Source organism: Electrophorus electricus, chromosome 25, assembly GCF_041902795.1.
Source record: "Electrophorus electricus isolate QZ-2024a chromosome 25, ASM4190279v1, whole genome shotgun sequence".
Taxonomy (NCBI): Eukaryota; Metazoa; Chordata; class Actinopteri; order Gymnotiformes; family Gymnotidae; genus Electrophorus; species Electrophorus electricus.
This window is the reverse complement of record NC_137521.1, coordinates 1,954,116-1,976,512: the sequence shown is the minus strand read 5'-3', so window position 1 is coordinate 1,976,512 and position 22,397 is coordinate 1,954,116. Positions and strand designations below refer to the sequence as shown.

General features: G+C 43.2%; 4 protein-coding genes across 9 annotated transcripts; 2 read left to right on the top strand and 2 right to left on the bottom strand.

The window, feature by feature from the left end:
* The first annotated feature begins 2,119 nt into the window (after positions 1-2,119).
* Positions 2,120-8,657, top strand: smyd1b (SET and MYND domain containing 1b). Of its 2 annotated transcripts, XM_026999810.3 has the most exons (10): positions 2,120-2,333; positions 3,647-3,823; positions 4,163-4,376; positions 4,527-4,657; positions 5,325-5,363; positions 6,258-6,453; positions 7,397-7,489; positions 7,822-7,985; positions 8,084-8,252; positions 8,371-8,657. In XM_026999810.3, the coding sequence occupies exons 1-10, from the start codon at positions 2,212-2,214 to the stop codon at positions 8,524-8,526; spliced, it is 1,461 nt and encodes a 486-aa protein (XP_026855611.3). In that variant the 5' UTR covers positions 2,120-2,211; the 3' UTR covers positions 8,527-8,657. The 2 variants fall into 2 exon arrangements, with proteins under 2 accessions (XP_026855611.3, XP_026855612.3); XM_026999811.3 differs by lacking the exon at positions 5,325-5,363.
* A 280-nt stretch (positions 8,658-8,937) lies between these two features.
* Positions 8,938-10,309, bottom strand: LOC113571053 (fatty acid binding protein 1-B.1). Its single transcript, XM_026999812.3, has 4 exons — positions 10,133-10,309; positions 9,681-9,853; positions 9,339-9,431; positions 8,938-9,064 (listed from the first exon to the last, which is right to left on the bottom strand). Exons 1-4 carry the CDS (start codon positions 10,197-10,199, stop codon positions 9,011-9,013), a joined length of 387 nt encoding a protein of 128 aa, XP_026855613.1. The 5' UTR covers positions 10,200-10,309; the 3' UTR covers positions 8,938-9,010.
* A 1,466-nt stretch (positions 10,310-11,775) lies between these two features.
* On the bottom strand, positions 11,776-14,982 carry LOC113570978 (isotocin-neurophysin IT 2). Of its 2 annotated transcripts, none has more exons than XM_026999698.2 (4): positions 14,676-14,982; positions 12,924-13,045; positions 12,540-12,744; positions 11,776-12,134 (listed from the first exon to the last, which is right to left on the bottom strand). In XM_026999698.2, exons 2-4 carry the CDS (start codon positions 13,041-13,043, stop codon positions 11,998-12,000), a joined length of 462 nt encoding a protein of 153 aa, XP_026855499.2. In that variant the 5' UTR covers positions 13,044-13,045; positions 14,676-14,982; the 3' UTR covers positions 11,776-11,997. The 2 variants fall into 2 exon arrangements, with proteins under 2 accessions (XP_026855499.2, XP_026855497.2); XM_026999696.3 differs by lacking the exon at positions 14,676-14,982 and adding an exon at positions 13,188-13,272.
* Positions 14,983-15,072: 90 nt separating this feature from the next.
* On the top strand, positions 15,073-20,491 carry znf366 (zinc finger protein 366). Of its 4 annotated transcripts, none has more exons than XM_026999700.3 (5): positions 15,073-15,165; positions 16,643-17,811; positions 18,094-18,285; positions 19,310-19,484; positions 19,645-20,491. In XM_026999700.3, the coding sequence occupies exons 2-5, from the start codon at positions 16,756-16,758 to the stop codon at positions 20,103-20,105; spliced, it is 1,884 nt and encodes a 627-aa protein (XP_026855501.3). In that variant the 5' UTR covers positions 15,073-15,165; positions 16,643-16,755; the 3' UTR covers positions 20,106-20,491. The 4 variants fall into 4 exon arrangements, with proteins under 4 accessions (XP_026855501.3, XP_081564065.1, XP_026855502.3 ...); XM_026999701.3 differs by lacking the exon at positions 15,073-15,165 and adding an exon at positions 15,181-15,357; XM_081707938.1 differs by lacking the exon at positions 15,073-15,165 and adding an exon at positions 16,250-16,548.
* Positions 20,492-22,397: the final 1,906 nt, after the last annotated feature.

The following is a 22,397-nucleotide window of genomic DNA, read 5'->3' as shown; positions in this document are numbered from 1 at the left end:
AAGACCTGTTATGTCATGTGCTATGGCATTTCCACGTGTAGAAGGAAATATGTTGTGGCCAGCTGGCGTTCAGTTTTGTCCAGGTTGTTTGCATCTCAGCATCCTGATCCACCAGCACTGACGTCTGTGATGGAGGACACGACGATTGCCCTCTAGTGGTGATTAGAGGTACTGGCGCTTTGAATAATATGTTTTGTCATAGGATATTGCGCTTAACATTGTCTGATATAAGGCTTATGGTTATTTTGCACACCTTCGACATATCAGCGTTGATCCCTGTATTTCAGCAGTATTCTAGTATCTTGGCATCTTGAACTCTAACCTGCTGTACTGGCTAGGATACATTCTAGGTAAAGCTAGATGACAAAACACTTTTGTAAGTTGCTCTGGATAAGAGTATCTGCTAAATGGCAAAAAAAAAAAAAGTAAAAGTAAATACATGCTTAATTGTTACATTTTTGTTTACTACATTTTGTGTCTATGTATTCTATTTATTTTCGCCTTTTGAATTACACTTTAAATACGATTTTACAGCATAAGTTGTTTGTTTTGCTTCTTCTTCTTCTTGTACCTTTCTGAAAATGCATTTACAGTCCTGCATTTTCACTGAACACCAGCAGAGGTCATCAACTCCATTAGGAACCACACTAGAGGCAACCTTAGGAGGATCACAAACTCAGTGAAAAGTACTTGTGCTTCAAATCTCGATTCAATTTTGAATTTAGAATGATATTTATTGCACTCGAACATGTCACACCTGTGCATAAAGCCGATGTTTTAGTGTAGCGAACAATTCCATGATAATATCTGACTGCAGAGCACCTGCCCTAAATGAAGTCATACTAAAAATCGGTAGAGTCCAGTTTCCAGCGGAGAATTTGAACGTCGTCCAGTCCAAATGCAATTCGGGTTTATTTGAAGCACAGTAAATCAAATAAAAAGGATTTGACATCAAACATGCCTGTTAGCGTTATATATAGCTCCAGGAATATGAGTATATAAAGAAGATTAAAAAAAAAAAAAAAAAAAAAGATCCTATTGATTATTGTCTAATACTTAATCATTAGGCAATCATGAAATGTCCCAATAAGTGTTGCTGTGAATATCTTGTTTCCTAAATCGCAAACATTGTTGGTCTAGAATGTAATTCCTAAATTACACTTTTAAAGAGAAAGTTACATTTGACACACATCCGACATGTCACATAATGTGTTTGGGAGAAGCGACCTGGAGCAGCACTGATTTTAATGCCACCAATGTAGATTTCTGCATACGCAGTTGTCTGAGCAGGATATCCGGTTATTCTCTCATGGTGGGTAAATGGAGACATCATTGTCTTCCACCACAGAGTGCAAGCCGTGTGCAGATACAGCTCCCTGATTTTATGTCTGACGGAATATAGGTTTACTTCCCTAAACCAGTGTTACCTTTTTGAACACAAGAGTCAGATCTGCTTTTTTTTTGCACTATGGCACAGTTTCATCTTAAACTGCTAAATGTGTTTCATATAGACTTACCTTATTTCATTCATGTGGGCATTTAAAAATAAATCTTGCAATAATTCTTTATATTATTGTTTTTTATTTTGTAGACTACAGAAACACAGTAAACGGACAAACAAGGCTCAGTTGTGGACTGGGAAACAATTAAAAAAAAACAGCAGGCACTGTGCTATTCAAGGTTTCTGAGAAGTGTCGAGAAGCCGAAAGAAGAAGGAGGTCTGGGAAAGTGCTGGAAAAAAAACAATCACATGAAGCCAAGAGTGTGCGTGTCCATGTGGGAGCAGCTGTCTTCCATCGCTACACCCTGTCCCTGACTGACAGGCCTATGACTGACGGACCCAACTGAGGGACGAAAATACCACCCAGGCTCCCGAGTGAACACTCACACGCCTAGAGATGTTACACTTTGCTTAATCACACAAGAACATTTGCCACAATAAAAACCCACACGAGAACCTTGGAATCAGTAGTCTTGTTTCCTTCCATAATTTAAGACCCTTGCTGGAATCACAGTCCCCATGTCTCACAGCGACCTCTGAGACATCCCTCCCCTCTTTTGACCCCGGGATGGTATGGCTTGAGTGTGCAGCCTATTTTAAGAGGTGGTAGTGGAATGTCCATCTGCTCTAGTAGATGATCCAAAGGCCACGCTGACTGAAAGGTCTAGCGGTGTTGCAGTGAGCACAGAGCTGACAGCCCAACTCCAGGCATGGAGATCGTGGAGGTGTTCGACTCGCCAGGAAAGGGACGTGGGCTGAGAGCGACAAAGGAAGTTTGGGCTGGGGACGTGCTCTTTGCAGAGCCTTGCTTTGCCGCCGTTGTATTTGACAGGTAAGCTGTTAGGCAGATGGACCGAACGGAAGGCATCACTCGCCCCAGGAAAAGGAGCACATTTGCAAAGCGTTTGCCTTTTTTATGAGTATGTTATGTTAATCTGAACGGATCCTCTCAGGTCGAACCGCACGGCGCAGTGGGATTTCTGTACACTGTACCGTCACGGTGACGCTTGGTCACTCTTAAGTGACCGGGTGCTGTTGAGAGCATGAATAGCCTTTGGGATTGATTTTACATCATACAGATGCGGCGTTTTTTTTTTAAAGTGCTAGTAACAGAGCTGGAACATGAAAGTTTTATTTCTCGCTCTAACCTGACTAATAAAATGATGGCAAAAAATTCAATTGAATTTATAATGAAGAAAATGAAGGCATGCTAATACCCACACTGGCTTACGTTAGCCTGACTGCTGACTAGTAGTGGCAGATATATCTTGGGTACATTGGGTATTCTTCATTCACATGGCTTCATCACCTTATATGGCACATGCACCCTTATCTGAAATAAATGACCTCTGCTCTATACTACGGCGCTGTTTCTCCAAGCCGTCTATGTAATGAATTAAAATAGTGAGATGTGTAGGATTTTGTGTGTGTGTGTGTGTGTGTGTGTGTGTGTGTGTGTTGTGTGTTATGTGTGCTGTGCTATGCAGATTTAAATGTTATTTCCTGAATAATTACTATGTAAATAATTCTGAAGTACAAAATTCAGATGAGATGTCAACCTAACCACAAAACCAAAGTCTTCCAAAAACAAAAGTAGGCCATATACATTAGAACCATTTATTTAATGGTACTATTGTGGTTAATAGCAGAATGAGAGTTGCACACTATTTTATAGAATTTCCTTGCTTCAGCATAAACGATTATATAATAAGAAAAGTTCAATATTTCACTGAAACTAGCATGTTAACATTTACAAATAAGTGGTTGTGTGATGTCACACCACCTCACGAAGCAACAGATATATGAGTATATCGGTGTAGGGACCTGCAGTTAGATGCTTCAAGCGTAAAGCCAGGCTGGCAGCAGCTGCGTACCATAAAGCGGTGCGACAGAGATCCCCTCCTTTTGAGTGAGTCAAGTTAATTCTCTTTTATTTCCTATACAAGTTCATTAAATATGTACAACCCTAATAGCTTTAAAAGCCAAAATCTAAACTGTGGACCAGGATATCATCTTATTTGTTAGGGAATCATTTATTCATATTACACAGAGCATGTACACTAAATATTTAAGAGCCTCTGAAAGTTTGATGGACAATATGTTGTTAGGAAGAAACCCAATCCTCTCTCTTTTTTTGTCCTCCAGTCTTGTAGCACATGTCTGCCACAGTTGTTTCCGTCGACAAGCGAAGCTGCAGCGGTGTGGTCAGTGTCGGTTCGCACAGTACTGCGACCGTACGTGTCAGCGCGCGGGATGGGTCGAGCATAAACAAGAGTGCGCCGCTATAAAGAGCTACGGCAAAGCGCCCAATGAAAACATCCGGTAAGGGCCCAACGACTTGAAGAATGGTGTGATGGGAAAGGGGAAGGAGGAAAAGGAAGGGATGAATGGCCAATCACAAATAGGAAAGCCTGAATAGAGACAGAGGATTGGAGAGTGGGTGGGAGGCCAAAATGGGTGGGGTCCCCCCCCACCAATACTGCAACAATAGCAAATTTTATTTATATGTATTTAGTGGCTGAGTTGCTCACAGCACAGTGTAACGTTTATTATTTCAAAATCGCTTTTAATTGCTTTACTTCTGACTCTAGAGGTCTTGACTATATACAGGTACTGTGGCATGTGGAAAAGGTAATGTTGCGATTTCACGTCTCTGGTTAGCCTCGCCGCACGTATTATGTGGCGTCTCAATAAGGAGGGAGGTGTGGTCTCAGACATGCAGCTCACCACTCTGGATGACCTGGAGGACCACCTTTCGGACATGCCTGAGATGGACCTGAAGGAGCTCAAAGTGGACGTCCACAACTTCCTGGACTTCTGGCCCCGAACCGGCAAACAGCACACAGTGGAGAGCATCTCACACATCTTCGGAGTGGTACATAACACCAACTGAGTCGCAAGCCTTGGCCTTTACATTTTCTCACCTTTCTCATTCAATTTGCTATATTTCAGATTCAGAATATCAAAAAATGTGTTCAAGGGAATAAAAAGGTCTACCCCGATTTGACATTTCATGTTTTCCTAGATCAATTGCAATGGCTTCATGGTGAGTGATCAGAAAGGCCTTCAGGCAGTGGGAGTTGGTCTCTTCCCCAACCTCTGTCTGGTCAACCATGACTGCTGGCCAAACTGCACGGTCATCCTCAACAATGGCAAGTGAGTCTGATTAGTAGTGCTCCCATTCTTTAAGAGTGTGTGTGTGTGGGGGGGTGGGGGGTGGGAGAAGACATGCAGGTAAAAGTAGACAGAAATGGATAAGGGATGGTGAAGGAAGTAAGAATTTGAAGTGAAAGGAGAGGGACTAAATGTGGTGAAAGGAAAACCAACAGAAACCAAGTTTAGAGCACGTGTTCTACAGCCTATGTAAGTGACGTGCAACATGTGACCATGGTGCACATGATTTTGAAACCCACAGGCTTTTTGGATATGTCATGACTTTAAAACCACATTTTTGACATACCAAAATCTAGGCAAATGCACGCGTCCTGCTGTTTTTATGTATGTTAATCACAGAACAGTCGTCTGGAGATAAAAATGTGCCCACGCAGTTTGCTTTAATCTTATGGATATATTAGGTTACTTCACTGGTGTTCGTGTGTCTGCTATCTCCCACATCTTTATTTGTAATCCCACAGTAATATTTCACCTGGGTAAAATATTACAGTTCTAAGTTTGAGGTCTGTTTTTGTTATTGTTGTGATTGTTGACATTTTTACAACAGAGTGAGCTTGGTTGAGTTCAGTCAGCAGACTGACAATAAGGGAGTTCTGAGTAGGCCTTCTGTCTCTGGATCCTGCAATCTGCTTCTTGCTTTGTCTTTCAGTCATTCGACCATCAATACTATGTATCACACTCAGAAGAGGTGGGTCTGTTAGTCAAGCTTGTCATTTAATCCAGTTTTTCTATCACTTCTTTAATCACATGATTGGAAATCAGCTACCCAAGTGCAGCCATCTTTACTTCATCCACACCAATGGCATAGCAAGAAAAGGCCAATTGGACATTACACCTTAGAGGTGAAATTCAATCTTTGCCCAACTGTACGTCCTCTTTGTTAAGTAGAAAGAATAACTTAAAAAGCGACTAAATATGTGAAATTGTATTTTTACCCAACATTAAGAAAGATTCCACTTTGTCTGTATAATGTGTGCGGGACTTGTTTTAACGTTTCTCACAGAGCTCGGATGGCTAATGCTACTGGGTGGTTGGTGCATGTTTTATTACGTGTTTTTGTCAGCTCTCTTTACCATCACTTAATTTCTTTACTTAATTCCACACTTTGTCAGTTTATAAGTGTCTTGACTCCACCAAAAGGTCTAACCGTATCTCTATATATGCCTATTGTCTGTTTTCACCATTTTGTTCCGTACATTGGTTTGCTACTTGTGTACAGTTCCTAATGTTCTTTTACCTCTGGCTTATTGGCTGAAATGGCCACTCTTCACAAAATCTATTTCTGATTAAACTGCTAAGATCAAGATCAAGTTAAGCCTTGTATTTGATCACCCTCTAGATCAAAATACAAATCTGATTGACTGATTTGCAGAACTCACATCTGTCACAGTTCTGCTTCTGTACGCTGTTCAGAAAAGTGTCAGAATGTGCTTTTCTACTTACTTGGCCTGAGGAATAGCAGTGACTAGCATACTGTGCTTGTTCCACGCCACGGTAGCCTCGACACCTTCGTCCGAATGACTGCTGGTTCAGATGAAACTAAGCTGGCCTTTGACCTGCTTTCCTTGCTCTCTTGTATTAGAATTGAGCTCCGAGCCCTGGGTAAGATTAGCACTGGGGAGGAATTGACTGTGTCGTACGTCGACTACCTGAACCTGTCCGAGGACCGCAAACAAATGCTGAAGCAGCAATACTTCTTCGACTGCACCTGCGAACACTGCACCAAGAAGACCAAGGACGACCTGAAGATGGCCGGGGCAGTGGTGGATGGAGTTCAGGTGGAGCTTCCACGTTTCAAATGCTCTGGTTGCCATCTGTGAACGCTAACCCGAACCCTAAAATTTGACAAAAATCTCAGATCATTTCTGTGAATTGTTAGTTAACACTTATGGATGTGTAACCATAGTTCGAAATTGTGTAAATGCAGTTTCAAAATCATTTGTACAGCCATAGAAAAGATTGTATAGTGACTTATTTATTATTTGCATAATAGACTTTTTCATGTAGGCTTTTAGACAAAGCCACTGACAGCAACATTTGCTGTCTATAAATAGGCTGCAATGACCTCATAACCCTTTGGGGAAATGTAAATTTACAGGAGTGTGTGCCATTTAAAAGGAGTCGGGCTATTCTGTGAGCCAAATTGCATTAAATTACTTAGTGCATGGCACAGGGTTTTCCATGCATTAATGTTCCAGGGACCCAGCTGTGCAAAAGCATATTGAACTCTGGCTGAGAGAGAGGAATAGTCTGGTATCAGCACTCACTTAGCTATCTGCAGCCGGGCCTGAGGTTAGGGAGCCTTTGTGTTGCAGACTATATTTAGCTCCTGTAGTGTTACTCTGTTAGAGAGGCAGATTCATCATACAAGGAGCAGGATTCCAGACTGTACTGGGGCCTGGTGTCTGGAGATTAGGTCATGTTCCTGAGAAGCTTCTACACTAATATCCTGAGACTAGGAACATAACGTAAATTACAGAAACCGGGCCCCGGTACAGCCTGGAATTCTGCTCCTTGTCAAGTCTATGGAGTCCCTTCGGTATTTTCCTAGAAGATTAATTTACATAAAAGGTGTTTGTTAATATGATAAACAGGAAAACCTAATGACTAAATGTGCATCTTTTTCCACAAAACCATGGAATCTATCCTGGAGATGCCATGTTAGTGTACAGGTGCCCTAAATATTTCACTCTCTTTTCACTTTGCTTTCTTTCATCAAAGGTGCCAGAAGAGAAAGTGAAGGAAGTAACAGAATACAGTGTGGAAATGCTGAAAAAAATGGAGAACGCCCGTTTGGAAGCAAACTACAATGAGGTAGCTCAGATATGATCAAGTTGTGGTGCTACCCCACTGCAGAAAAGCCTTTCCTCAATTCCTGTGCTACATTACAAGTTTGTTTACATAATATTGAATCTCAACTTATTATCAAGTACATAAATATTTGGAATCAAACTGAATCCTAATGACATCGTACAGGCATTAGCACCTAATCCATACATCAATATTGGTTCCATGGCAGTACAAATGTCAGTGCCTGTAGAAAGAATTTAATTAATTCGTTAAGAAGTTAACTACTAACCCTAGCATGAACGTTCTAAGGAGAGAATGCCTCACTTTGTTATGTACCTGTGGTGTCCCCACTGCAGGTGGTGAAGATCTGCCGCGAGTGTGTGGAGAAGCAGGAGAACGTTCTGGCTGACACCCACATCTACCAGCTGAAGATGTGGAGCACGCTGGGTGAGGTCCTGTCCTACCTGCAGTTCTTTGAGGAGGCAGCTACGTACGCACGCAAGATGGTAGACGGATACGTGTGAGTACAGAGCCCAGTGAGTCGAATACCGGTGGTGGTTTATGGAGAGGTGGGATTTACAGGGCGCGCTTCCACGCGGCCTTTCACGCTGTCTTTAGGAAGCTGTACCATCCGAACAATGCCCAGCTAGGGATGACTATGATGAGAGCAGGGGTGACCCACTGGCAGGCTGGACACATAGAAGTCGGTCATGGCATGATCTGCAAAGCTTACGCAATTCTTATGGTCACTCATGGGTCAACCCATCCCATCACTAAGGACCTAGAGGTAACCCCTGACCTCTTACAGCAGTGTCTGTTACCAGATCCCAGAAGCATCAAACTGGGATGAACCCGTTTAGCCCATAAGGAAAGAGAATCCATGCAAATGTCCTTTGTCTCTCTAGGCCATGCGCAACCAGACGGAGATGGAGCTGCGCATGTTTAAGCAGAACGAGTACGTTTATCACTCCATGCGCGAGGCGGCCCTGAAGAACCAGCCGATGAAGATGATGGCGGAGCCGGTGGAAGAGGGTGTCAAGGGCCTGTTCCGCAAGAAGTGACCTCACATGCTTCTTATGTCAGCATCCTTGCCAGCACTGCACAGTGTCCCCTAACAGGCATTTCATCACTGTGACGAAAGACACTCAGGACACCCATCAGTACGATCAGTAAACTACTATTAATACTTTTATGGAAATGTTTGTTTTGTTCTAGATAATATAATGAAAGGTAAAGCTTTGTTTTTAGGTTGTTTTTTTTGTTTTTTTTTTTAGTGCTGTTTGTTTTTGATTTAAGCAGCATCAAAACATTGTGCAAAGGCTTTTTTTAAATAAAGATCTGTCATTTTAAATAGAAGTATCATTTTTAAGGATGTAAAGGGGTATTTTTAGGTCTAATTCAGGTTAATGCGCCAGAGCTGAACAGATATATAATGACAGCCAGCAACATCAGAAATCACTTGAAATGATAAGTGTGATTGATAAGTGTGAAAAACATTCTTTATTGGCATCTCTACTTTTTTCCCAGTCAAGATTTTTTTTTTTATCATGACATGCGCTTGAGGGTCCTCTTGTAGACGAGGTCTCCCAGAGTCATGGTCTGCACAGAAAAAAATAGCAGCATGCTTTAGATACATCTGCAGCAGAGCTTGAAGTACACATTAAATAGCAGAGATTAATCTCAGCCAAACACCACTGTCTATGTATGTGTGTGTCTGTTTTATATATATATATATATATATATATAGAGAGAGAGAGAGAGAGAGAGAGAGAGAGAGAGAATGTAAAATTTTAAATTTAAAAATGTATGCTCACAAATATAAATCTATATTAGTCTTCTTGAATGAAGGAAAACGTCTCCTGTCTGTACTCACATGCACAATGGTGTTGGCATCAGTGAGCTCCGTGACTGACTGAATTCCTTTCAGAGTAGCCTTCAGTTTGTTACCGTCTTTCATGACCACAGCCTACAAAACACCAGGATCCAGTCATGACCAAAGACTGGATATCGCACAAAAACTATAAAGTAGAACTTTATGTGTAGAAAATAAGTGCTTGTTCTAGCTTACTAATGGTAAAAATGTTAATGTTAGATGGATTACTATTAAGGTATTTCCTTATGATGGAATTATGCTACATATATGTGATCTCTGATGGTGTTCGTGTACTGGGTAAAAATACAGGGATCTGGATAGCAAAAGAGGTGTCACACTTGCCTTGACTTTCTCTCCAGTTAAAGTCTCCAGCTCAGCTTCCTGTCCTATGGTAAAGGCGTGCGAGTTAACCTTGGATCCTGTCGTCACGGTCACTTTGAAGTGGTCCCCGTTCTGCTCAATTTCTGAGATGCTCTTTATGTCTTTACCTTTCTCGATGAGGTCATCGGCAAGGCCTGCAAGAAGTCAAAAACACAGCCACATCGAATGCCCTCTACTTACAGTGCCCTGTGATTAAACCCAATTCCGTTTCATTGCCTCACACCAAAAATCTCGCAGCCAATTTTTTTTCCAGCCAATTCTTATTATAAACAAGTTTAATTCAGTTTGTTTGACTGAAAGACAGTCAAACAGAAGTAAGTGAGGAAACATGCCTTTTACCGCTGCCATAAGGTTTGATTGGAAACGACGCATTGCTTTGGTTCTGAAGCTAATCCCTCCGCGTGCATACTCACCAATCGCCTTCATGAATTTCTCAAAGCCCTCATGGCTTTCCATTTGGTATTTTCCGGAGAAGGACATCGTGATGCGCAGAGTGAGAGGAACGGATCACCAGTTTCAGAGGCTTTTTTATATTTTCATTACAGGCTCTTAATAATTAACCGCAGTGGGTGGAGATGCTGTCTGTGACCTGTCATATGCCTGCCTCTCACTGGCTCAGTGTTGCAACACCTGCTTGTTAGGATTTGTGCAATGCATTCTGGGGCTCCGCAGGCTCATTGGCCATGAGTGCTATTGAATTGTGCCACAGGTCAGCCCTAAATTTAACCTTTACCCTGCTCACTCTATTACTCTCACCTCATCACTGAAGATCAAAGAAATTGCATCACTGACTGATTTATTTCTGTCAAGCTCTATGATCTATGAACATAAAGAATCTTATTATCCTCTCAGATCCAGAGGAACTTGCGTGTATTTCCCAGTATGAAAGTCCGTGCAGTCCCTGTGCAAACCTTTGCATTGCCAGCATCTTGCACTTGATGACCTACAGGAGGACTGCTGAAGGTTGCTCATGGATTACCAACTCCACCACAAATGCACAGGTTTTTTGGTGTTTTTTGTTTTTTTTGCAGTTCACTTTTAAGACACTGCGTAAATTCTCCTATGAGTCTTTCGAGCTGGTCAGCACTGCTCTTGCATGACAAGCACCCCCCAGAGTCAGTGGGTTCATAAGAGTGAGAGAGGGTTTCAGAAACAACCAATCTGCTCTGGTTCCTCATGATATACACTGCTAAGCACCAGCCACGGCTCAAGAGCGTCTTTAGGAATCTCTATTGCCCCATTCTGAAGTTAAATTCATTCTTGTGTAATGGGAGTTATTGAGAATTGAAAAAGTACCTCATACAGGTACTGAATTAAACTATGTGATTATTTCTTTTTTGCATTATTGTATGCACAATAACGCAAGAAACCATCAGATGGCCAAGCATTTATTTATTGTATTGTATTTCATGTATAAGAAGCCTTTTTTCATGGCACAACTGCATGTGTTCTATGACATGTTATACACGCATTCTTTCAAATTTTCTCAGCTCAGCAGGGGAGCCAAACAAGCCATTTATCATCATAACTGGTGGATGTTCAAACATACATTTCAGTGAGCAATGAGGTGTTTCACCAAGATACATAATCATATTCTAGAGCAGCTATATTAAGCCCAGTAGTAATTGCTGTTGAACCATTATATTATGTGTTGATGTTTCATACTGACATTGGTGTTTGGACTATAGACTACATGGTTTTTCTCTCTGTTATCAGTTCTCCATTGCATGGCCTTATCAGCAACAAGATAGTGGTGGACTTGCTTAAGATATAGTGGTGTACAAGTTAAGAGACTCTTGGTGTTAAAGATCCATATACCACTAAAGTTATAATGGCTGTGCTGTTGAGCATAATTAATACACTGGTGCTTTAAGATGAACTGTGTTAGCCAATACAAGGCATTAACAGCGATAACAGTGTTCCGAGAGATAATACATGAAACAGTCGAATTAATCAGCTAGAGAGAACATGCATCCTGCTTATCTCTTTACAACCATGAAATTAAAATGACATCAACCTCCCATAAGAGCAGATATCAAAGACTCCAACACTAAAATAGTCCTCTCTTGTCATTTATTACCATTACATAATCATTTGTCAGCAGTCTATCGGTCAGTGCCATCACTAATTGTTACACATAAAACATCTCAATTATTTTTCATACAAAGTGATTTCAAAGGGGAGTGTATTATACTGCGTAGGATCAAGTGATCCAGTATTCGATTTCACACCAGTCCAGGGCTGCAGGAGGCCCCCAGGGCACTGGCTTCAGAGATGCTCACTGGCGGCTCCTGCTGGCCAGGTGCTGTGTTGCCCGATGAAGGAGCTTCATCAAGAGGTCCCCGCCAAAGCCGTTACTGCCCTCTGGATCAGCGGCACTCTCAGCCAAGCACGACGGATCGGTGGCGCAGCCCTCTGTAGCAAACAAAATGCATGCACACAGTCAATCTATACACCTGACTAAAAAGGCTTGGTGTTTTAATAAGTAGACTGGGTCATTTAGTGACCACTTTCTAGTTTTGGAAATTAAAATTTTCATAGGTATGCCATCGCACAGTTCAAAAGCTGCTGTGATATTGCTGCATTTGTCAAAGTCTGAAGTGCATTGTAATTGTAGATACTAAGCATGTGCAGTTTTTTTAAGAACCAGTAAAATTTTAAGAAGGCTTTCACCCAATCATTCGCCCCCTTAGCAGTCTTGTGACAGACAATCAATGTGTTAACTGCTGTTGAGGACTGGGTCAAAGTTTGAGAGGTTGTAAAAGGAAGCTGCCTTATCTTATTGTCTTCGTGCAGTTAAGACAAGGATGTTACACTGACCTGAATCGCAGCAGACTCCTGGTGCAGCGCAGTGGCCCCCCTCAGATCCACAGGGTCTCCCTCCACTCTCGCAGGGGCTGGGCAAGATGTTCTCCTCCATGCAGCCGGCTGCCTCTGGAGAGCCCACGTAGCAGCCCAGATCTGCTACGCAGCAAATACTGGGGCCAAAGCAGCGACCCCTTTCCCCAGGACCACAGGACATGCACTTCAGAAGGAAGAGAAATGCAAATTTATGTTAAACGCCCATTAATGGTAATATTTTCACCTTGTCCAGTGATTTCACAAGTCAGCCCAAGAACAAGGAAACTTTCACCTGCACGACAGGTGTTCTAACGTTATCCCAGCTGACACGTTTAAAGTTGACCATTAGACATGATATAATACCTTGCGAGATGGTGCATCCATCAGGGATCTCTTGCCCCCTATTGGGCAATTAGAGATATAGCAGGCCGAGCTGAGCATCACAAGGCACAACAAAGACACATACAGTGTGGAGATGGACATAGCTGAAGAAATGGGAAATTGCAGCAATTAGCCATCACAAACATAAGTCAAAGACATCACAGTTAATCACTGGAAGTACGCCTAAGTAATACAACCAGGAATCTAAATCGATGCCAACACCTCTGCACCAACAACGGTACTTACTGACTGAAGAGCCTGTAGTGGTACAGTAGAGCAGGAGAGCAGAAGAGCAGATATTTAAGGATGGAACCAAAGCGGGCCTTTAAATACTCGCCTGACGAGCCACGCAAGTGCTGTAGCGTCACCACTACTGCTTAAGGCTAATGACTTGACCTTAATCAAAAGGGTTAATAATCCCTCCATCTGATTAGGTCACCGATTCCACAGCCTCATGTCTAGCAGAGGGTCACTGCTGACATGCGTGCGTGACCGTGCATGTACCGCCGGAGCGGAACAAAGGGAGGAGGAGAGAAGAACGCTTCGTCGAAGTCTTCGTGCGTCTGTTCCTTTCTTTTGCACTTGATGCTTTGCATTGAAATGAGCTGTCAGCTATTTTCTGCTTTAGGGACGAAATGTGGGGCTGAGAAACATGGGAGATGACCTTCAAGGGCACCGCTCACATAGAAAAAGCTGTTTGCATCAGTGCCCTCCATATGTTTAACGACTAATGCTGCTTGTAACATTTCGCGACCAGACATGCGCTCACAGAGTCTAGAAAACTGTTTAATTATGGAGAAGTCACAAAGAGTAGTCAGGATACAAAATAATGTCGAAAACATGGCTATACTTTGCAAAAGGCTACAATAACAAAAATGTTTATATAGGGTACTCGAAAGGAGCCACAGGTGACCATAATCAGAATTCGAGTGATGATGATCCGTGGAAGGTGTACTGACAGGCTGACAGCACGTGACAGTTCGCCTGGGTGTTCTGGGAGTTGGAGTTAATAGCTGTAGTTCCATCTGAAGTCGTGACACTGCTGAATTTTTTTTTTTCCCGAAAAATGTTGTCAATATTGCCCTCTCACTCGGACACATGCATTCTGACACATTATTAAAATGGTCAAGCATTCTTAAGATGGTCAAGCAAGTTTTTGACCTGGTATTTAATTGAAAAATATGCTGAAATTTGTAGCTGTTATTATATCTGAATACTTGTATGTAAAGGTTCCTGTTTACCTATAATCAGACCATTTACACACACACACACACACACACACACACACACACACACACACACACACACACACCTACCTCTATCTTGCCAATTTCTAACTGTAATGTGACTGTCTCATGTCAGGTCAGCAGGTTAACTGTTGTAATAGGACGTGTAACATTAACATGGGGTGATGATGAGCCTTGTAATTGGTCTTTCACCTACCATCAGATTTGCCCAATTACACTCTTCCGGTGGAATAACATATCACGAAGTGAGCTGATACTTTGGAGCAACTTTAGACTGACTTAAGATAATATATTCCACAATATGATACCAAATAAATCAAAATTGTATGTTTCATCAATGTTTAACTCAATAAAAAATGATGTTTGGATCCTGTAGCTCTGAAGTGTCCTTGGTGCAGCTCTAATGGCTTCTCACTTTAGGCTTTGTATGTTCTTCCTCCTAAACTGCATTTACTTTTGGCACGTTCTCTAAAAACTGAGACATTACCTGCTGATATTGTACTTCTGATAACGCAGATACCAAATGAAAGTCTCCAAGGTCTCGTTGCTGAATCTCTGAGATTTTCACCATTTCCATCAGAGCAAATGCTGTCGCAAAGAACATTTCAGCCCTGCACCCTGTCTACAGAAGGCTCTTTCTTTTAGCTGTCCATGCCTGTTTAAACCTCTTGCTCACATTTGTCTAGCCCAGGACTAAATCCATACATCTATACATTCACAACGAATACATTAACTTTTCTCCGAAGCCAAACAACTGCAAAAGTTTAAAGAGGAATGGAGATGTCTATCTAGTGTTTCCTTATTTTTTGGCAGGAAGGCACAGGCTTGTTGACTTCCTCTCCCCTCCCTTCCTTCCTTCTCTCCGAAGGTACTCATCTGAAAAATGGGAACAAAGTGATTGTTCCTGTTCTCTTTCTTAAGTCAGCTTCAAATGCTGTCAGCAGGGCTCATTGTCCAGGGCGCAGGGTGAGCGGCAGGTAAGAGCAGCAAGCTGCTAGCAGCACGCGCACGCTCTCACATGCACACACTCACCCACGGGGCAGAGGTGCAGGCAGCCTCTGATCAGGGGCACAGAGCGCGGTGGAGTCTGGGTTTATCTCCCCAATGACATCAGGGAGAAGGCACCGGGCTTGGCCGTGGCCGTCGCTGTGAGTGGATGGCTTTTGCAGGTGTGGGCTCGGCTAGGTGGGGACGGGTTGTGAACGTGACGAGCAGTTCAGCGGTTACTCATTTTACACCGTAAAAATGACTTGTTTCATCACACTTTGTACAGAATTTGGATACAATGCAGGTTTTGTCAGATCACATGCTATGCCTTGTATTGTGGTTTTTGTGGGGTAATATACTGAATCACCTTTCAGTTCAGCAATGCTTGCTTGGTAGTGCAGTCTGTAGGGATGCAGACATGGATATTTTTGTGCTTTTGACAAAATCACTGAAAATTAATAATTTATATGATTCTAATTCTTTTTACCATGTTTATGCCAAACATTACATATTTGATAGGTCAAATCAATATTGCTAGGTTGCACACTAAGATGTTATATACAAAAATAAGGTAATTATTTTGTAACATTTGGCAATGAATTTGACTTTAAAACAACAAATACATTTTGCATAACAGTTTATCACATTACAACAATTTAGCATACTTCATCACGTCTCCTGATGACTGTTACCATTTTATTTACTCTGAGTGTTCAATGCAATGGATAAATGGAACTATTTAGAATTTTCTGCTCAATTTGCCATCTTAGTTTCAAAATCCTCTAATCTCTGATCAAACAAAAATGATATTCCCTCTATAATCTCATGATGATCTAGAATGTTTTGAAAGGAAATTCTTCCCTTATTAAAACAATGACTCAAACATGAAGAACCTAAAACAATTGATGACACGCCGTTGGAGAAGAACCTCTGAAGTTCCCATGTTTCTTTCTTTCTTTCTCTTTCTCTCTCTCTCTCTCTCTCTCTCTCTCTCTCTCTCTCTCTCTCTCTCTCTCTGTGTTCCTCATTCACTTTTCCTCTGTTTACCAAATTTGGCAGCATGCAAATATTAGGGCATTACTGACCACTGACAAAAAAACTTCCATTTCACCTGAATAGATGTGTTCAGATGTGAAAAGCATTGTTGCATAGATGAGTGGAAAAACAGAAGTGCTTGCTGTACCGAAGTGAAAGACACATCCAGTACAGAGACATGGAGAAGCGAAAAATGAGAGGGAGAGGGGTTCATCTGGGTGACTGCACTTCCTGTTTGAGGGTTCATCTTGAGCATGGATCAGTTCTCTCTCACATTCTCCTGACAGCAGAAACATGTGTGGTGTCCTGCTATATAGCTATAGGCTTAGCACCTACAGGTATACTTGAATAGTCTGATTTTTGCGAGCATGAACAAGAAATCACAAATGTACCAAACAAGCAAATGACTTTTGAAATTTTTTGTGTTCCCAGGCAAGTGATGGACAAATCCTCTTCTGCAAGAAAGAACCCACATGGTAAAGATTTGATGACTTGTTGTGACCTCTGAGAGGTTCTTTCATTTGCTATACACACCTACGTTCAACATGGACCCAAACAACTATGACTCCAAGAGGACTGATGACTCCAATACCAGAACTGTTGATCTCTCGCACCTTCCTTACACTATTCCCAAACCCATCCCGTCTCACCTACCTCTGCCCAAGTACATTCCGGAGATGATTGATCTCAACAGGCTCCAGTTTCATCGAGCCCTGAGCAGATATGACGCCGTGCAGGTCAAGCAGGAGACGGTGAAGCCCATGCCGGTATGGCCCCCATCCCCCCTCCTGCTCCCCTCTCCTCCTCCTCCCTACTTCCCACCTCTCCACCCGAGCTTGGTCCCATTCCCCTTCCTCGTGCCTGGCCCCCTCATGCACCTTTCTCCCGGTCGCTTCTACCCGAGCGAGGCGCTGAGGTACCTCAGACGGAGCCTGGATGCCCCCAAAGCCGGCAGTGAGAAGCTCGGCCCGAGCATCCACGTGGACGACAGCTACTACGTGGACGTGGGCGGCGACCAGAAGCGCTGGCAGTGCCGCATGTGCGACAAGTCCTACACGTCCAAGTACAACCTCGTGACGCACATCCTGGGCCACAGCGGCATCAAGCCGCACGGCTGTTCCCTCTGCGGTAAGCTCTTCAAGCAGCTCAGCCACCTGCACACACACATGCTGACGCACCAGGGCGCCCGGCCACACAAGTGCCAGGTGTGCCACAAGGCCTTCACGCAGACCAGCCACCTCAAGCGCCACATGATGCAGCACAGCGACGTCAAGCCGCACAGCTGTGGCGTGTGCGGCCGCGGCTTCGCCTACCCCAGCGAACTGCGCGCCCACGAGCTCAAGCATGAGCGCGGCCAGGAGAACGTGTGTGTGGAGTGCGGCCTGGACTTCCCCACACTGGCGCAGCTGAAGCGACACCTGACGGCGCATCGTGGCCCTGCGCAGTACGACTGCAGCGAGTGCGGGAAGAGCTTCCAGTATCCGAGCCAGCTCCAGAACCACACGATGAAGCACAAGGACATCCGGCCCTACATCTGCAGCGAGTGCGGCATGGAGTTCGTCCAGTCACACCACCTCAAGCAGCACACGCTCACCCACAAGGTAAGCGTGGCTCTTCCTGGGAAGGCAACGGGCTTGTAAGCTTCAATGCACAGCAATTCGCACTGTACGCAGGGAAAGCCGGGAACACTGTGATCTAGCTGTCACAGGTCATGTGGAGATTCTGCCAACCACAGTGCCTTATATTGTGTGGATTGAGGATGCTTTAATAGCACTGTGTCTTTAGATAGCAATTATCAGAAACATGTGGTCAGAATTTGTAGACTACACTTCACCCCCCACCCTCCAACCCCAAACCAGCAGTAAACCCTCTGCATCTTCCAGGGAGTGAAGGAGCACAAATGCAGCATCTGCGGGCGCGAGTTCACTCTGCTGGCCAACATGAAGCGGCACGTTCTCATCCACACCAACGTGCGGGCCTATCAGTGTCACCTGTGCTGTAAGAGCTTCGTCCAGAAGCAGACGCTCAAGGCTCACATGATCGTCCACTCCAACATCAAGCCTTACAAGTGCAAGGTATGTCGTGGTGATGACCCACCCATAGCCTCAGCAGGGCACTGGACCAACCTGGAGATCAGAACTCTGGGGATTACGTGGGTGAGCAAAAGGCAGAAGTTGGAAGCACCAGGCTTCCAACTGAAATAGGTCACATTTCAGCATGGGAGGTTGGATTCATTTCTGCAATTTAAAGGTGTCGTTAATAATTAATAACAGTAGAAGTCAAACTGTTTCCAATTTGATTTTAATTTGCCCACTGTTTCTATTATGTCATGTAGTGAGTTCTGGCTCTTGATGTATATTTCCCACATGTATCGCTGATCTGAATACAAGCAGATCTGTCTGTAACAAATCATATATTTAGAGATGCGGATATCTAGACAGTTGCACCTAAAGCACCAAAGACGTTTTAGGCCCCTGTTGTTTTGGAAGGCTTATGACCTTGGCCTGGGATGGGTGGCCTACGGTGATGACCAGATATCTGCGTTTTTTGGCAGCTGCGTGTCTTCTCATCCATAGGAAGGATATCGCCGCACAAACTGGCCCATAACAATAGCTCCCTCATCCCCTGAGAACAGGCCCCCGCAAATAGATTTCATCTCGCTTTCTCTTGTGCTTGGGAGCACTTCCTGTTTTCTCACGGTCCTTTTGGACAGTTTACAGTCCCTCTCTCCTCCTGAAGGAAAGGCCCACCCTAATAAAAAAAAAGAAAGAAAGAAAAAACAGAAAACGCAGAGGAAGGACAGTGCAGGAGTGGCGTGCCAAGCTGGCCTCTGGTCCTGTCTGATGACCTAGTCCTCTCGCCTCGGTTTGCTCATTCACGATCGCTCTCAGCTCTGTGTGTGTGTTTGACCGAAGGTGGATTTCCAATGCCACTTTCACTGGGTTTCCTTGAAAGATATGTAGTGCGAAGGGATGAAGACGATGGCGGAAGGGACTCGGTCTCTGTGAGAATAAAGAAGCAGGACATTAGCGTTATGTAGCATGGCGCGTGTTTGCATAGTACCACGGGGTGAACGGTTTTGCTCTTCTTTTTACTTAGCTGTGTGGGAAGGAGTTCAACAGGATGCACAATCTGATGGGCCACATGCACCTGCATGCAGACAGCAAGCCATTCAAATGCCTCTACTGCCCCAGCAAGTTCACGCTGAAAGGGAACCTGACCCGACACATGAAGGTCAAGCACGGCATCATGGACCGAGGGCTGGATGCTCGAGGTACGCCGCATTACCGAGCACTTCCCATAAACTAAAGATCAGGATCGCTTTAGCGTGGGAGTGGCATCCCTTCTTAATATCACAGTTCAAGAATAACCAGTCCCACACCTGAAGCCAGTGTTGACCTGTATGAATGTCCTCTGTCGTCTTACCCCTAAAGTTTTCAGGCAGCGAGGACGTCTGTGCCTGTCAGACGCGCGCCGACTGCTGTCCCGCTTCAGCCAGGACGAGCCCTTTGACCTGTCCCGGAAAAACCAGCCTCCGCTCCGCCTCTCCCAGTCCGACGGCGAGAGCGTGCGCGGGGGAAGCTCCGGTCGCGAGGAGGACGAGGACAGTCTGTACAGGATGAGCCATTACAGCCCCGACCGCTACCAGCCGGGTCTGGGGGAAGCCCCAGAGTCACGAGAGGCTGACGAGGAGGAGGAGGAGGAGGAGGAGGAGGAGGAGGAGGAGGATGAAGAGGAGGAAGAGGAGGAGGTGACTGTTCATGTTGAAAAAGAGGAGAACAGCAGCAGACAGTTCTGTATGGACAAAGATGACTTCCAGTGTGTACGCTCAGTATCCGATGGAGAGCTATGCACCATGGGTTCACACAGGGACAGACATTTAAGCTGGGAATGAAGGTGTTTAAAGCTCAAAGGAGAATCAAGCATAGATTCTGTGAAAGTCTATTTTTTCAGCAGTATTGTAGCATGAACAAATGTGCTAATAAAACAGTATTTTTAAAGGGATTCATGTAAACTTCTCTAATTGGTTACTTAAAACTTCCGCTCTAACAATGTTCATGCATGGTTTATCTCGTATCTTGCATGATTTGCCCTTAATGCAATTGCTAACAAATAGATCAATGACTCTTTTATGTACTGCCAGCTTGATTACATTTTATTTTGTTTTAGAATAACATGTAAATAAGTATTATAATAAATTGTGTTGTGATTTTATTTTTCTGTGATGTATGGAAATCCTAATCTGTATTTATAATTAATAAATGTGATTTTCTACATTTACTAGTAGCCTAACTATATCATTATTCCTTCACTACTACAAGTTTTCTTTATAAGATGGTCATCTTATAAAGCTATTACTGTATGGATGTTTTACATACATATAAAAAAAAACACGTTTGTTTTGATTTTGCATAGAGGAAACAAAAGACAGGACAATGTTCACTAAAGATGAATGACAGTTTCCTCCATTTCAGAATAAGGCCTGATGTATAACATCAGTTATACAATAATTAATTTCAATAACATCTGAAAATAACAAACGGTGGGTACAGCATTTAGTTAGCTGTAATAAAACAATAAAGAGGGACAAATACATGTAATAGTAGTGGAATTAAAACATCACATTTGGGTTGTTGTTTACCTGTGTATACTCCTCCCCAACCCCCAAGAAAGAAAGTCATTATGATTTGAAATTGTTCTGAATGAGGCTACTCCTCTTCTTAGAAAAACATTGAACTTACTTCTTTGCAAAAGAAAGTACGTAGAAAAGAATGCCGCAGAAACCCTGATCAAACAAGCCTCGTGTGAACCCTGTGGGTGTTCCACACCATAGGCCCCCACCTTCATTTATATAACATGATGTCATTGTGTACAACTAGTGATGCTTTTTGGGGAAGAAAATCACTGTATTTACTCACAATATACAACACTCACAAACACAGGTCAACAAAGAATAAAAAAATTAATTTCACATCTGATTAATTCACCCAAAAACACCCTTTCTTGTCTATTTATGCATCTAAAACAATTTGCATTTTTATATGGTGTGACCAAGCCTGTAAATCTTGATCAGAATTTGCAGAAGTCACTTATGTCCTCCCAGGAGAGACACACACTTTCTCACTCCAGTTTTGTGCGTGGCTATGTGAAGCTATCCAACTCACACAGAGTGTATTTTTGGACTATGTTTTTCTTTTTTTTCGCGTGTGCAGGCCAAAAGCACACCTCTCTGGGGCGTTGTCCCTGGTGAAACTATGAATGCAAAGAGGAAGTTCTCATATCCTCATCATCTCTTCCATTTACCTCAGTGTTTCAATCCCAGGACTGGTGGGAAGCGCAGAGTGCCACAGAATCAGGTACTGCGACTCACGTCTGCTGAAGTGAAACCTCTGCGTGAGTCGGGACAAAGGAAGGTCTGTCCTCACGATGAGAAAGGTGTACCGAAGTGAAAAATAAACCACTCTTTTTTTTGTTTTTTGTTTTGTTCTCCTACTGGCTCCACTTCTGCTGGGTGAGATGGAATGAGACAAGGACCCTGCGCTTAAAATTAGCCAAAGACGCGCGAACTACATCTCATCTGATTTCTCCGCTGCTCTTATGATTGCTTGTGTGACAAACTGAATGGAGCCAGAACATTCTCTGTCATAAGACCAATGTGAATGTACTGTGACGAGGACATTTTAGAGAGTTGATTCTACTCACGTTATTTGGATACACAGACACGTTTTCACACGTTTGGTTATTGTAAATTGTGAAATTCCTTTCTGCCATTTGTAAAATCAATTTGTTCTATAAAAGGATGTCTTGTCTAAATGTCAGTGCATATCGTCATCAGATATCTATTGCCGCAGGTCTTTGTCTTGGTGTGGAGTCACTGTATTTCCTGCATTGGGGTGGTTACAGTATTTCATTTGCACAAATATAGCACTTCTTTTGTCCACTGAATTACAAATATACAAAGCTAATTAATCTTACCACCTAAACAAACCAAAAATGAAAAAGAGAGATACACACCTCAGCATTGACAGAAATACAGAAAAGCAAAAGAATAAATAATTTTTTAAAATAACTAAAATAAACCTGACAGATCAGGATGTACAAGGGTGCATCAAGAATAAAGCCAGTTGTGCACAAGTATAATCGGACATCACATCAAGTTATCCAGGCAAAGTACATGTTCAGACTC